Consider the following 13,985-nt stretch of genomic DNA (forward strand, 5'->3'; position numbering starts at 1 on the left):
ACAAACAGTTCAGCTGAGATCCATTCTGGATGAGGACTCAGAGGCTTCCAGTTTGAGGAACAGGATCAGCTGAGGAACTGGCAAGGTGAGGTAGCTGTGGCCTGTTCTGTCTCTCTGATCATTCAGCGTTCACCCCAATACCTGGCCCTGGGTTTGTTTTGTTTGTTTTTTTATTAATAAGACCTGGTAAAATTTGTGCTACACAAACCAAACCAAAACAAAATAAAAAAAAGTCAAGCCGGGCGGTGGTGGCGCACGCCTTTAATCCCAGCACTCGGGAGGCAGAGCCAGGTGGATCTCTGTGAGTTCGAGGCCAGCCTGGGCTACCAAGTGAGTTCCAGGAAAGGCGCAAAACTACACAGAGAAACCCTGTCTCGAAAAAACAAACAAACAAAAAAAAGTCAAACGACAAATACAACCAAACCACTTTCCATTCCAAAACACTGACATTTAAAGCCTATACTTTTCATCCTTTCCTCTCGACAGCGCTCCCTCTAAGTTGATGCTCAGGCTGAAGAACGTCAGATGTTGTAGATGGCAAGACAGCTTAGGAGCACAGCCAAGCCTGACCACCTGAATCTGAACCCAGGACCCACATGATAGGAGAGACCTGTCCGCCCATACCATGGCTTTCAAATGTCTCCTGCCCTTAGCACAAAATAAATAATGTAATATTTCAAAAATCCAATGTATGGGGCTGGAGAGATAGCTTAGCAGTTAAGAGCACTGGTTGCTTTTTCAGAGGACCTGGGTTCAATTCTCAGCACCCACATGGCAGCTCACAGCTATCTGTAACTCCAGCTCCAGGGGATCTTACAACCCCACACAAACACACATGCAGGCAAAACGCCAATGCACATAAATTAAAAATACATAAATCATCAAAAAATCCAATGTAATATCATAAAACAATAGTGTATTTTGAGAGTTCAATTCAGTGGTAAAATTGAACACAGTAATCAATATTTAAAAAAACAGTCTTTTAGTTACAATAGTAAGTGTAGTAAGAGAAGAAACTAGAACCTCAAGCAGTGCAAACACAGAGTTGTGGAGTCCCGACCCAAGTGACACATCTCCAACACTGGTCCTGCACTTAAGGCTCAGGGGTCCTGCAGAAGATGAGGCAGGATGATAGGAAGCGCCAGAAGCGCCAGAAGAACAGAGTTTGCTGTGAGATTGTGACTCCTGAGAGATACCAGAGAACCTACAACCATGAAATCTCACCAACATGGCTGCCTAAACATGACCTGAATTAGTACAACACTAACAGACACACTAAGGAGGGTGGGTGGGTGGGGCTCAGGAAACCTCAGCCCTACAAAAGAACTACGGCAACCAAAGCACGTTCAAAGTGAGACACAGTCTTCCTGAGGGAGGAGCATGCCACATGGTTATCCGATTGGTACCAAATGGTCAGTCCTCCTCAGGACATACATACAAGTAACATTATACAGACTGGGGAGATTGTATTTAGGAACGCGCACACACACACACACACACATACACACACACACACACCCCCCAACATATATATGTAGCACACAGATACATACATAAATATATCAACAATTAAAAGTAGGTCATAAATTTGAAAGAGTATGGGGTTGGTTTATATGGGAGGGTTTAGAGGGAAGAAGAGGAAGAGGGAAATTTTCTAATTATAATCTCAAAAAAGTTTAAGATGCTTTATTTTTAATTATGTGTATGCATGTGTATATGTGCAAATGAGTGCCACTGCCCATGGGGGCCAGATGCATCAATTCTTCTGGAGTTGGAGTAGGAGTAATAAGCAGTTACAAACTGCCTGTCTTAGGTGCTGGACACAGAATTTGGGTCCCCTGTAAAAGCAGTATGTATTTGTAACTGCAAGCTATCTCTCTAGCTCACAGATTTAATTAATTCACTGAGATAGGGTCTCACTATGCAGATCAGGTTGGTCTTGAACTGACAGAGATCTCCCCATCTCTGCCTCCTGAGTGCTGGGATTAATAGTGTGGGTGCCACCATGCTTGGCCAATTCGTTTTCTTTTTTTAAAAAACTGCATATTCATTTTAAAGGTACATACTCTCTGCTGTTACTGAATGAAGTCTTTTATAAATATCAATGAGACCAAACTGGCTGATTAAAGCTTCCTATGCCCCCACCTTTCAGTCTGCTCTATCACTGACAGCATTGCTGAACCCTCTATGATGGGGATGGTCTTTATTTGCTGCTCAGTTGTTGCTCTATGTGTCTGGATTCTGTTATTAGGTGTATAGATACTTTCAAATAGTCTTCTTAAAGAACGTTACCCTTACTTCCAACAATAGTCCTTGTCATAGAAACTACTTCACTGAATATAAACGACTTAGATCTGGGCCAGCTAGCATCCTATCCCCCTGGCAGGAGCTGCTGCACAGAGATGGACACGGACAAACCGTCAGGCAATGAGTGCCAGGCTTGAGCCTCAAAACTCTCCACAACAGGCCAAACATTGACAAGATGCCTCTGCCACCATCCTGCCATGGAAATGATTCTAAAAATAAGCTCAAAGTTGGAAGACGGGGTTCTGGTGGCATTTTAAGCCCCCCCAGGTTGTAGAGCATTTTTAATGGTGGACTTCTAATTATGTGACACATTGGCAGCCTGGCTTGGGCTTCCTAAGATTTACGAAGAAAAATCTTACAACTGTTCTATCAAATGGTAAATATTCTTCAATAGATCCATGTAGTTAAACAAAAACCAAACCAAACCACTGAGGCCCCACAGTCAGCATCGAAGCAAACCTGCACATCTCCAGGAAAGAATGTCTCTGTGAACTTGACTGAGCCTGAGCAGAGATGAGACCAGGCGTTTCAAACGTCTGAGGTAGAGCTTCAAAGGCAGTTTGAAAGGCAGGATAAAGAGCAAGCAGGAAGGAATGCTAAGAGACTGCTCACAGAATGGCAGAAGACACATGCAAACTATATATTTCATGGAGTTAGTATCAGGATATATTAGAAATTCCTGCCACTGAATGGCAAAGCCACCACTCATTTTAATTTTATTTATTATTATTGGTGTTTGTGCACATACATGGTGGGGGGCACACCTGCCAAGGCATGCATATGGAGGTCAGAGGACAACTTCTGTGAGCTGATTCTCTCCTTCTACCTTGGATTCTAGGGATAAAACAGGGGAGAGAGAGAGAGACAAAGAGAGAGACAGCGAGCGCACACGAGTCTGCTCCTCAGGGCTCAGGGGAGTCACAGGAGCTCAAGTGCATCCTGAAAAGGAAGCATGGTGAGCCTCACCTCAAAAAAGAATGGGAGGCTTGAATAAGCATTTATTAATGGAAGATATATAAATGACTAACATATACATGAAAAGATCATGTACTACTATCATTAATAACAAGGAAAATGCAAATCAAAACTACAGTGGGGTACCACCTCACACACCGGTTAGAACGGCTGCTACCAAAACTACAACAACTAATGTTAGTGAGATCGTGGAGAAGCTGGCAACCCTGAATGGTGGGAAATGGTTTAGCTGCTAATGAAAACAGCATTGCAGTTCCTTAAAAGATTAATCCTATTTCTGGGTATATACCCCAAAAGACTGAAGTCAGGATCTCAAAGAAATATCTTTAGCCTCTGTCAATAGCAACTTTTTTTTTTTTTTTTTTTTTTTTGGTTTTTCAAGACAAGGTTTCTTCCATGTAGTTTTGGTGCCTGTCCTGAATCTCGCTCTGTAGATCAGGCTGGCCTCGAACTCACAGAGATCTTCCTGCCTCTGCCTCCGGAGCGCTGGGATTAAAGGTGTGTGCCACCACCACCTGGTGTCAATAGCAGCTTTAACTGTAACATTTGAGATATGGAAAAAAAACTCCTAAATATTCATGGATGGATGAGTAAAGAAAATGGGTATATAGCCAATGAAATAGTCTTACTTTGGCTTCCCATTGCTGTGATAAAAACACTAACCAAAAGCAACTTAGGGAAAGGATATGATTTGGTGTATATATCCTGGGCCACAGTCCATTGAAAGCCAAGGTGGGAACTCAAGCAAGGCAGGAAGCTGGCAGCAGGAACTGTGCAGAGACCATGGAGGACCGCTGCTTACTGGCTTGTTCATCATGGCTGCTCCACCTGCCTTCTCACACCAACAAAGCCAGTTGCACAGGGCGGCACTGCCCAATGTGAGCTGGACCCTCCCACATCAATAATTAATCAAGAAAGTACTCCATAGATTTGGAAATGGGCCAATCTGATGGAGGCAATTCCTTAAATAGAATCCCTCTTCCCAGACATGTCTAAGTTTGTGTCAAGTTGACAGAAACCACCCAGCATAGGAATATTTATTTAGCTTTTAGAAAGAGAGAACTTTTTCCATATGATAAATACAGATGAACCTGAAGGACACTGTGCTAAGTGAAACAGGCCCATCCACCAGGACAAACTACACATCCACTTATGTGTGGTGCCTAGTTAATAGCACACTTATTTAACAAGTTAGATCTCATGTTCTTCTCACAAAAACAAAACCCCAACCTCAAAAACCAAGACTCAAAACCGAACCCTGCCCAAATTTTAAAGGACTCTGACATTTCTAGTTGTGCTCTGCACGCTTGCTTCAGGCTGTCACATACTACAAGCAGAAGTGTGATGTCCCACAACCATTTCACATCACATTCACACACTGAACACTGAATTCTGGGGAAGAGGGCATTAGTAAAGTATTTAACATCCATCTTCACACAGAAAACATCATGTTCTGCGTATACTCATCATATTGGGATCTGCTCCCCAAGGATCATGTGACAGTTACTCTACCCTTTGTATGTCTGGCAGGGTAGTGCACGTGTAGGAGCTGCTCACAAACACTTGAGGGGTGAGTGATGAGACAATGGAGAACATGCCAGGGAAGCTGAAGCGCTCTGCTCTCAGATCTGAGAAACACTGTGGCCAACATGTTTCAAGACTGTTAATGTGCTTCTTTTTTAGTATGTTTAACAGTGTGACTTACCGTGGGTACACAAGAGTCGATCTTTTCTGGGTCAGATGGACATGGGAGGGACTTCTATAAACAAGAGGCTGTTTCTAAGACATATCTGTCCAAATGAGATCATTTTAAAAATAATATTCTAGCAAATATGAGTGGGGAAATAAAGAACATTGTTAAATACCTTCACAAAAGGTAATTTGTACAAGAAAGGCAGTATCAACAAGGGAAGTAAAATTGTGAGACTTGGGAAAATAAAACCAGACTACAAAATATCTTAGGACTAATGGAGAGATGGACCAGTGGTTAAGAACTCTTAGGACTAATGGAGAGATGGACCAGTGGTTAAGAACTCTTAGGACTAATGGAGAGATGGACCAGTGGTTAAGAACTCTGGCTGTTCTTCTAGCGGACCCAGCTTCAGTTCCCAGCTCCCACAGCAGATGGCTCACAACTGCCTGTGACTCTAGTTCTGGGGTGTCTGATGCCCTCTTCTGGCCTCTGAGGGCTCTGTACTTATGTGGTGCACATGCATATAAGGAGGCACTCATAGAAACACATGAAATAAAAATAAATAAATCTTTAAAAGGCAATGGTTTGTGAGAATATGAATATAATGTGTTGCTTCTGAGATAAGTAGAATAACTCTTGCCCCATGAAATGGCTGTGAAGCATAATACACAAGCCACCAGGACTCCTTGGAAAACACTTCTTTCTGGGTTATTAATGATAGGCACAATCTTTCTGATCATCATAACGATCTAGCCTTGCACTTGGGGTATCAGAACCAGGTCCTCAGTCTTTAAACCATCAGCAAGGTGGAGTAAGGGGGACAGCTGTAGTGCTGGGGCAGCAGAGAGGCCACTACAGAAAAGTACAATGGGCTTCCAGACAGCAGAGGCAGAAGGCGGAGGCAGAGTCCTGTCTGCTCACTATTTTGGGGTCTCACAACATCAGATAAGCACTATGCCAAGTAGCAGCAGGAATGAAGTTCTTACAGGGACCTTATAGGCGAATTTTCAAACCGCCCAGTTTCTGCTCATCATTCCTTTCCCTGTCTGACTGCAGAGGCAGAGAGAACCCCATTATGTACTGATCTTGACTATTTTTGTCGTCTCTGGCCCACATTCAAAGTGAGAAGAGAGGGAGTGTGCTTAATATAAAATATACATTGCAGTTCCTTTAACCTGTTTGCAGAAAAACTATTCCTTTAAAATCTCATGTGGGATACTCCATGTTCATGTCCATAAAAGGATAGTACATTACTGCCAAAAATTAATGAGACACTTTAGGCTAACCACACTAATGAAGATGAGGCAGGAGGAGCTGGAGTTTGAGGCCAGCCTGAGCTACATTTTAAGATCAAGGCCAGATGAGGCTATATAGTTATATGGCCACAACATTAAAAAAAAAAAAAACACAGAGATTAAAACATGATGTGTTCATAGTTCTTGTTTCGTTTTCAAAAGTCTGTAAATTTGGTTAATTTACAACAATACAGGTCCTCAGAACGATTGTGTATTGAGATTTTCTGCTGTCATGAGAATTGGTTTCAAAATTACAGGTCCACCATGTCACACTGTGTACTCAGTCAGTCAGTCAGTCAGTCAGTCAGTCAACACTTCTTAAACATGTACCAGCACTTTCCCAGATATAGCACAAAGGGAAAGAAGAGCAGAAAGAAAGAGAAGGTGGTCACATGATTAGTGGGCACAGCATAAGGGAATGGGGAGGTATATTACTTCAGTCAAAGAAACAAAGCCTCTGAGATATGTCTCAAATGGAAGCACAGAGGGCCCAGGTCCGTGTGCATCCTAGAGAGAGAGGAAAGACCTCTTCAGCGCGAGTGTGGCCACTGTTGCCCTTCTGGTTACCAAGTGGCAGGACACTGTCTGCTGGCAACGTGCTTAAAATTTCTTCATCTAGAGGGTACTGAATCACTAACCTTATTAAGTAAGGCTCCTGCTATGGTGTTATTTGAATTATATCACCAGTTCACACTGTAGGATTCATGTCTGCACATGGCAACATTAAATCTATTAATACCTGACACCGCCCATCGGCATGAAGAAGGCAAGTAGTATGTGGAACTAAAATCAACCACTTACCACCTTAATGAATAAACCAAAGTCATATCATAAAGTACATATTCACTGTAATTTCTCTATGCAGTGCTAGGGACTGAGTTCTGGGTCTTGCACATGCTGGGCAAGTGCTCTACTACTAAGCTATGCCCCAGTTTTATAACTGCTAATATGTTTTTCTTTAAGTATTTAAGTTGCCGGTGTAGCCAGGTTTCTGTTATTACTCTGTCTAATATTGATTCTTATGTTATACAACTTTTTGAATCAAGTAACTAACTAGACAAAACATTTCATAATTCAAATGGGAGGACATAAAAAATGAAGAGGATTTCATTGTACTCTGTGGTACATGAAAAACTCAAATATTCTTATGTAAACCCCACTCTACCTGGGAGCTGGTGGGAGTCCCCAGGATCATCGAAGGCTCTCCACCACACTGTGATCTCTACTATTAGGAAGTAGGTCAGGATTCAGTCACTCTTCTGTATAAATGAATTGATATAAATGCAGAAAAAAATAACCAGTCAGAGGTGATATGTCATAATATAAAAGTAGTGGCTATCATGTGCCTCCATGGACCAGGAACTTAAGTTTTCTACTATAGAAAGAGAGGTTTAGAGATATTAAGCATTTAGGCTAATTAAGCAATGGTACACATCACAAGCAAATGCCTGAGGCAAAGGCTGTCTTAGTGCTCTTCCCAGAGCCTGGGAAAGTAGGATACAATGACTGTGGAGGGTGGGGCAGCTGGCTGCTTCTGTTTTGCTTTTGATATATTTTTTTTTTCTGCATAGGGTATTAGGATGGAGTAATACTTTTAGCATTTTTAAAAATTCGTTTTATTTAGTGTGTGTTTCTGGGGGCACAGGTACTCTGGCATGCATGGGGAGCTGGCTCGATCCTTCCACTGCGTAGGTCCCAGACATGAAATCCTTCAGCCAGGAGCCAAGGAAGCACCTGTACCCATAGTGCCATCTCACCAGCTCAGAAGAGAGTCATCCTTAAAAGAAGTTGAGTCGTTAAAAATACATACAATTTCTGGCTGGGCGGTGGTGGTGCACGCCTTTAATCCCAGTACTCGGAAGGCAGAGGCAGGTGGATCTCTGTGAGTTCAAGGCCAGCCTGGGCTACAGAGTGAGTTCCAGGACAGGCTCTAAAAGCTACACAGAGAAATCCTGTCTTGAAAAAACAAACAAACACACAAAAAGCAACCAAATAAAAAAAAAACCTATACAATTTTTATGTTAATTAAAAGAAAGTGTATACACATATTGAAACATCACATGGTACCTAATATATATGTACAAATTTATGTATCAACTATAAATAAAAAATGAAAATTATGGAGTAATATGTGATGTTATCATACATATACATGTCTAATATCAAATCAGGATAAACATGTCTCCTGTGACATTTAGTTTATTTTACTTTTTGGTAAAAACACCCAGAATCCCTTCTTCTAGCATTTTTGGAATTATGCTCAAATTTATTCTGACATCTTACGATAGCTTTTATAGAATGTGGTATATTTATCTCTGAAATGATAACTCCCTAAGATATAGTAGCTTTCTATGATGTAAGTAACGATGGAGGGGAGGGGAAGGGAGGGGAGAAGAAGAGAAGGGAGAGGCAGGAGGGGAAAGGGGGAGAAAATGTTACATAACAGCAGAGTTCCCTTTTTATTTCCCTGTGATCTCCAATCCCAGGGTCCAGCTGCTCTGAATGGCTTCCGCCTTGGTGAATGCTTTCACCAAAGGTAACTGGTGCTCTTGGATTCACCCCAAACTAAGAGCCAACAGCTGTGCACCCTACCAGGCAGCATTACATAAGAGGCCTGCGAGAGGCAGGCGAGAAAAGCCCACCGAAGGGGCTTTGTGAGGGCCCGGTTCCTCTGAACACACGCCACTCAGAGAAAGCCACCGGCAGGTCACATGACTGACAATCATCATGGAACCACTCCAGTTTTCCCACAGCAGACCTGACTGCACATGTGTACAAGAAGCAGTGCCCTTCTAAGCCAGCATCTGTGTGGGAGTGAACTCCTGCTGGGGCTGGAATCCTTCCGGGGAGATTCTCTGAAGTCAAGTATGACCCTTTTTTCTTTTTTTTGTTTAATAATGTTACTCCACAGGCACATTTTAAAAATAATGGAGTTATTTATAACAGGAAGAGTCAAATTCTGAGACTTCTGACCTTCTTAGTTAGTGATCCTAAACTACGGAGAATGCGTCCCTGGCTCACAGGAAGCCCTTCCGAACAAGGACAGCGTTAAAAAGCAAGTCTCAGCTGGGCCTCATCATCTAGCTCCAGAGAAGGAAGAAGTCTCTCATGTTTTATGTGCTTAAAACAAAACAGACAAGAACCAAAACCCAAATCAACAAGAACAAGTGTGCTGAGGCCAGGAGTGAGCTCACAGTGTCGCCTGGCATGTGCAAGGTTCCGTCCGGGCTCAGTCTCCAGCTGGGGCATCTTTACAGTGATCTGGGAGGCGAGGGTCACACGATCACACAGCACACACACGACTTACTTCTTATAAAGCTATGTGAAAAGAACTAAAAGATATATCTGCAGGAGACGGGAAAGTACATGCTTGCTTATGTAAATTTTTCAACTTCCAAACAATAATAATAAAAAGCATTTACAGAACCCGATTTATCACTAAAATGACAATCTCACAGGCCTATTTTGCTAGTAAACCAGACTGAACCTCTTTGAAGATGCCTTGGAAGTCCCAGAATTTCTAGAACATGCAGATGATTCTTGCTTACAAACTTGATAGCCACTTTGGGGGCCATTTCCGTGGTAAAAATCCTGTAAGACCAGGCTATAAATCACTCAAGCTCAGTAGCCTACAGCATTTATTTGCTTGTTTACTTGTTTATTTATTTATTTTTGGTTTATAAGAGGTTAAGTTTGGTTTATAATGTGGCTAAGACTGGATGTACACATGACTTCCATTTTCTGTCAAGTTTTGATTTGCTGAACTGTCTCAATTCCATTTTAAAGCAAAATTATCAGTTGAAAAGTAAGGTTCATATGGTTAACGCCAAATGGTGTGAAGACTACACTCTATTCCTCACTATAGAAAATGCGGAGTACATTGAGGCATAGTGTTTTTGTTTTTTAGCATGAGTAAAATAAATGCTGGTTTTAAAAATCAGGGTGGTTTATGAAGCTGGGATGAAGTCACTTGGGAGAGAGCCTGGTACATTCTATATGCCGAATAAATGTTCAAAAAAGTTGAATAAATTAACAGATCAAAGACAGAAATTTTCAGCTCTAACACCTTTTTTTGCAAACAAATATTCCCATTCTAACATCAGCATTAATGATGATCTTTCTAAACTGAATACTCTTGAGTCTTAGACAACTTCCGACTGTTAGGAAGTTACCACAGAAATGCTGGTTCATCTGCCTATTCAGTGTAACTAGGTCTCTTTACACATGACTTCACTTTGCATACCGCCTGAATTGGAACACAAGGCCCTATACCATGCAGGAAGTACAGGCAAGATCTAGACACATCTCAGACCAACACACATATCATCTTCATAAAAGAAGATTCAGGTACACTGCATAAAACATGTTACAGCAGTAATTAAAAACAACATATGCAGGGTGAAAGCCAACACCGAGAAAGTAAAGGGAAGCTGCCAGTCACAGCCTCTGTGGTCACAGGGCAGCGATTCTCCTTTTATCGTGGTCAATTTATTAATGGAGGGAGGAGAAAAGACAGAAACTATGGGAAATGCATACCATCTGCTCACTCCAGATGCAACTGCACATGCCTGCTACAGCAAAGCCTGTAACCAGAATCAAATATGTAAGATCTAATCCCCTGAAATCGCCGACAAAGGTATTTAGACATATTGCAACACAGATACATGCAATGCCAAATGCATGATTAGGAGACCTTGATCACATCAGTCAAGACTTACCAGTGCGTACACAGTAATTCAGGAGAGCATTAGCACAGCATCTGAGAAAATGGGGCTGGATTTCTATGAGCTCTATTCAGCCATTCCTTAACTAAAACCGGGATTTAGACATCTCTTTCCTTGAATAGCAAGAACATTTCAATCAAATCATCCTAATTTTTCAAAGGCATCAGAAGACGAGCCTCTAACTTGCACACTCTAAGTACTGAGCATTCCTTATAGGAAAAGACCAGAAACAAACATTCTTACCTTGAAATTGTGAACCTTTTCATATTTTGGAATTTGTTCATTTTCTTTCAGAGTTGCTCTTCTAACAAGCGATGTCAACTGCGAATAAGCAAAGAGTTTCAGAGGTTGCCAGATTGTCACAGACGACTTTTGAGAACCCAGTTTCATTCCCAAGGCTGCTATCAATAAATCTTGCTGCCGGCCCTCTTGTTTTGGTTTGTGAACTGTAGCTCTATTAGTTTTCCTCCCCGACCAAGACTCTTTGGATGGCATTTTGGAATTCAAAGGAATGAAAAACAAACAAAAACAAAAACCAAGAAACAACCTTGCAGCAGCTGTAACTGTCGGTCAGTCGGTGAACTCTACTCAGCTAACACATGAGCATGCTGCAGCCAGCTCAGAATCCTAACCTAGGGAGCAGCGGCCACGCCACACGCCAGAGCCCGGGAGGTGCGGGAGGTGATGAAGCAGTTCTTCACAAGGCCGAGTACCACACAAATTCTCTCTTCCTTTCTTAACAGGGCTCTATAGTCAAGCTTCTGGAAACTTAAGAGTCTGGAGAGGAAATCAGTCTGTGCTAACACACAAACCATGCAGTATCTCTCTTTGGGAGTCCTTTTAAAAAGGCAGTCAATCGTGACAAATGATACATTGCTGAAAGCTTTCTTCTCTGCTCAATACAGCAAGGTCCATTCTGAATGAGAGATGCCTACATACAGCCTGCAGTCAGTCGCTAGCAACAGACAGCCTGCGAACTCACTGGCAGGAGGGGGCGGGGAGGGAGGGATTTGCAGGAGGGAGCACGACTAGACTGGCCACAGTAAGAGACGAGACAACCAATGAAAACCCAGGAACAGTATTTAAGTGCTGTGTTCTCAACTCACTCTGGTTCCCCCTCCTCTCGCACAAGATTTTTCTTGCTGGCTCAAGGAAAGAAAAAAAATATGTAGGAAGGTAATGAGCAATGACTGAGTCATGCAATAATGACGGAGGAAAATTAGCACACAGCACCAGGTTTTTATTTAAGAGCAAAACCAACCAAACCAAAAACTCTGGTGCCAGGTAAAATGTGAAGGGCCAGCCCATGTCTTCCTTTGTGCATCATATGAGGTGTGAGCTGCTCTACTAAGGTGAATCTAGCCTTCTTATTTGTGCATTGTGGTGAGGCTGGTTAACTAAAATCCAGTTTTATTAAAGATGAACAAAAATGGCCACATACTTTGATGAAAAAGAAAAGAAAAGGAACTTAAGTCTTGCATTTTCATCCACAATAGAAAGCATACATGCAGCACTGCTGATATCCTCTAGTGTAGCTTGGTCCACACTGTGTGTATTTGGTTGTAGATCTACACTTAATCAATAACATCAATAAGCTAGTTTTCTCGTCTCAATACTTTTGGTTCGGAGTTCGAGGCCAGAGGAAGGGAGCACAGAGCCCAGATGAAGCGTGGCTGTGCTTACCAGACCCTGGTCTATTTGTCTGCAACCATAGAAAATGGGCTGCTGGCTGAGAGACTCAAACCCCGTTCTACTCAAGAGCAATGACTACAGCTCCCTAAGGGGCTATGAGAAATCCAGTCTGCCTCCCACACCCCTTTTCAAGACAGGGTCTCACTGTATAGCCCTGGCCATTCTAGAACTCACTATGTAGATCAGGCTGGTCTCAAACTCACAGAGATCCACTTGCTTCTGCTTCCCGAGTGCCGGGATTAAAGGTGTGCACCATCATACATAGCTTCAGGCTTTCCCATTTGGGTTCTCTAACCATCTCCCATCTGTTTCCTTGTGCTTGCTACATAATTATCTTATGATGAATCTGCAAGTTTGTATTGAAATGAATTGGGGGTTGGAGGCTGTAGCTTAGCAGAGAAGCATGTGTTCGGACTGTACAAAGACTTGGGCTTGAGCAGACCCAAACCAAATCAAACCAAACCAGAAATTCAGTCAACTAACCACTACACGTTATCTCAGATTTCATAAAATATACGAGGTATTCCACTGAAAATTCTAATTTAACTGAGATATGAGACGTCCATCAATTACATTACAACACTGGAAGTGATGAGTGGTATTGGTGCCTATGCGCGTGGGCACCTGTAAAGGCCAGAGATCCATGTTGGCTGTCACTGTTGGTAAGGTATAGCGCCTTATTTTTCTAAGAGAGCATCATCAATGAATGTGGAGCTCACTGATTTGGCCAGTCTTATTGGCCAATGAGCTTCAGGAGGGGCAGGGCTCTGTCTGTCTCTGATCACATTCAGGTTTTATGTTCACAAAGAAAGTACTTTACCTCCCGAGCCATCTCTCCAGCCCCACGACTGACTTGAAAACAGGCCCAGTTAGTCTCTATTTTCTTGAGTCTATATAGTCCCCTTTATTCTTTTTTAATAATAGTGGAAATTTAATCCAGGGCTTCAGGCATGCTAGTCAACATCTCCCACCACACTATATTCCCAGATTCTTTGTACTAAAAGAAATTTAAGTACATAAAAGACAAAGGAAGAGCAGCTGGAGAGATGGCTCAGCGGTTAAGAGCACTGACTGTTTTTCCAGAGGTCCTGAGTTCAATTCCCAGCACCCACATGGTGGCTCACAACCATCTGTAATGAGATCTGGTGTCCTCTTCCGGCGTGCAAACATACATGCAGACAGAACACTGTACACATAATAAATAAATAAATCTTAAAAAGAAAGACATAAGAGAGACATTAACATTTACTCTATGCATGGCTCAATTTCACAAATTCAGTCTCAGATGATTGATAGGAG

General features: G+C 42.3%; 1 protein-coding gene across 9 annotated transcripts in view; it reads right to left on the reverse strand.

Annotated features, from left to right (window-relative positions):
• The window catches only part of Chn1 (chimerin 1), a 153,924-nt gene that overhangs the window by 32,970 nt on the left and 106,969 nt on the right, over window positions 1–13,985 (reverse strand). For 5 of the 9 annotated variants that reach the window (XM_059260708.1, XM_059260706.1, XM_059260709.1 and 2 more), the window contains one exon: window positions 11,238–11,315. The exons of 3 other annotated variants lie outside the window; for them this stretch is intronic. In XM_059260708.1, the coding sequence (XP_059116691.1) occupies window positions 11,238–11,315 (78 nt within the window). Of the gene's footprint in view, window positions 1–7,435; window positions 7,530–11,237; window positions 11,316–13,985 lie in introns of all 9 variants that reach the window. One more of the 9 variants, XM_059260712.1, reaches the window with a different exon arrangement.

This window comes from Peromyscus eremicus, chromosome 4, assembly GCF_949786415.1.
Source record: "Peromyscus eremicus chromosome 4, PerEre_H2_v1, whole genome shotgun sequence".
Classification (NCBI taxonomy): Eukaryota; Metazoa; Chordata; class Mammalia; order Rodentia; family Cricetidae; genus Peromyscus; species Peromyscus eremicus.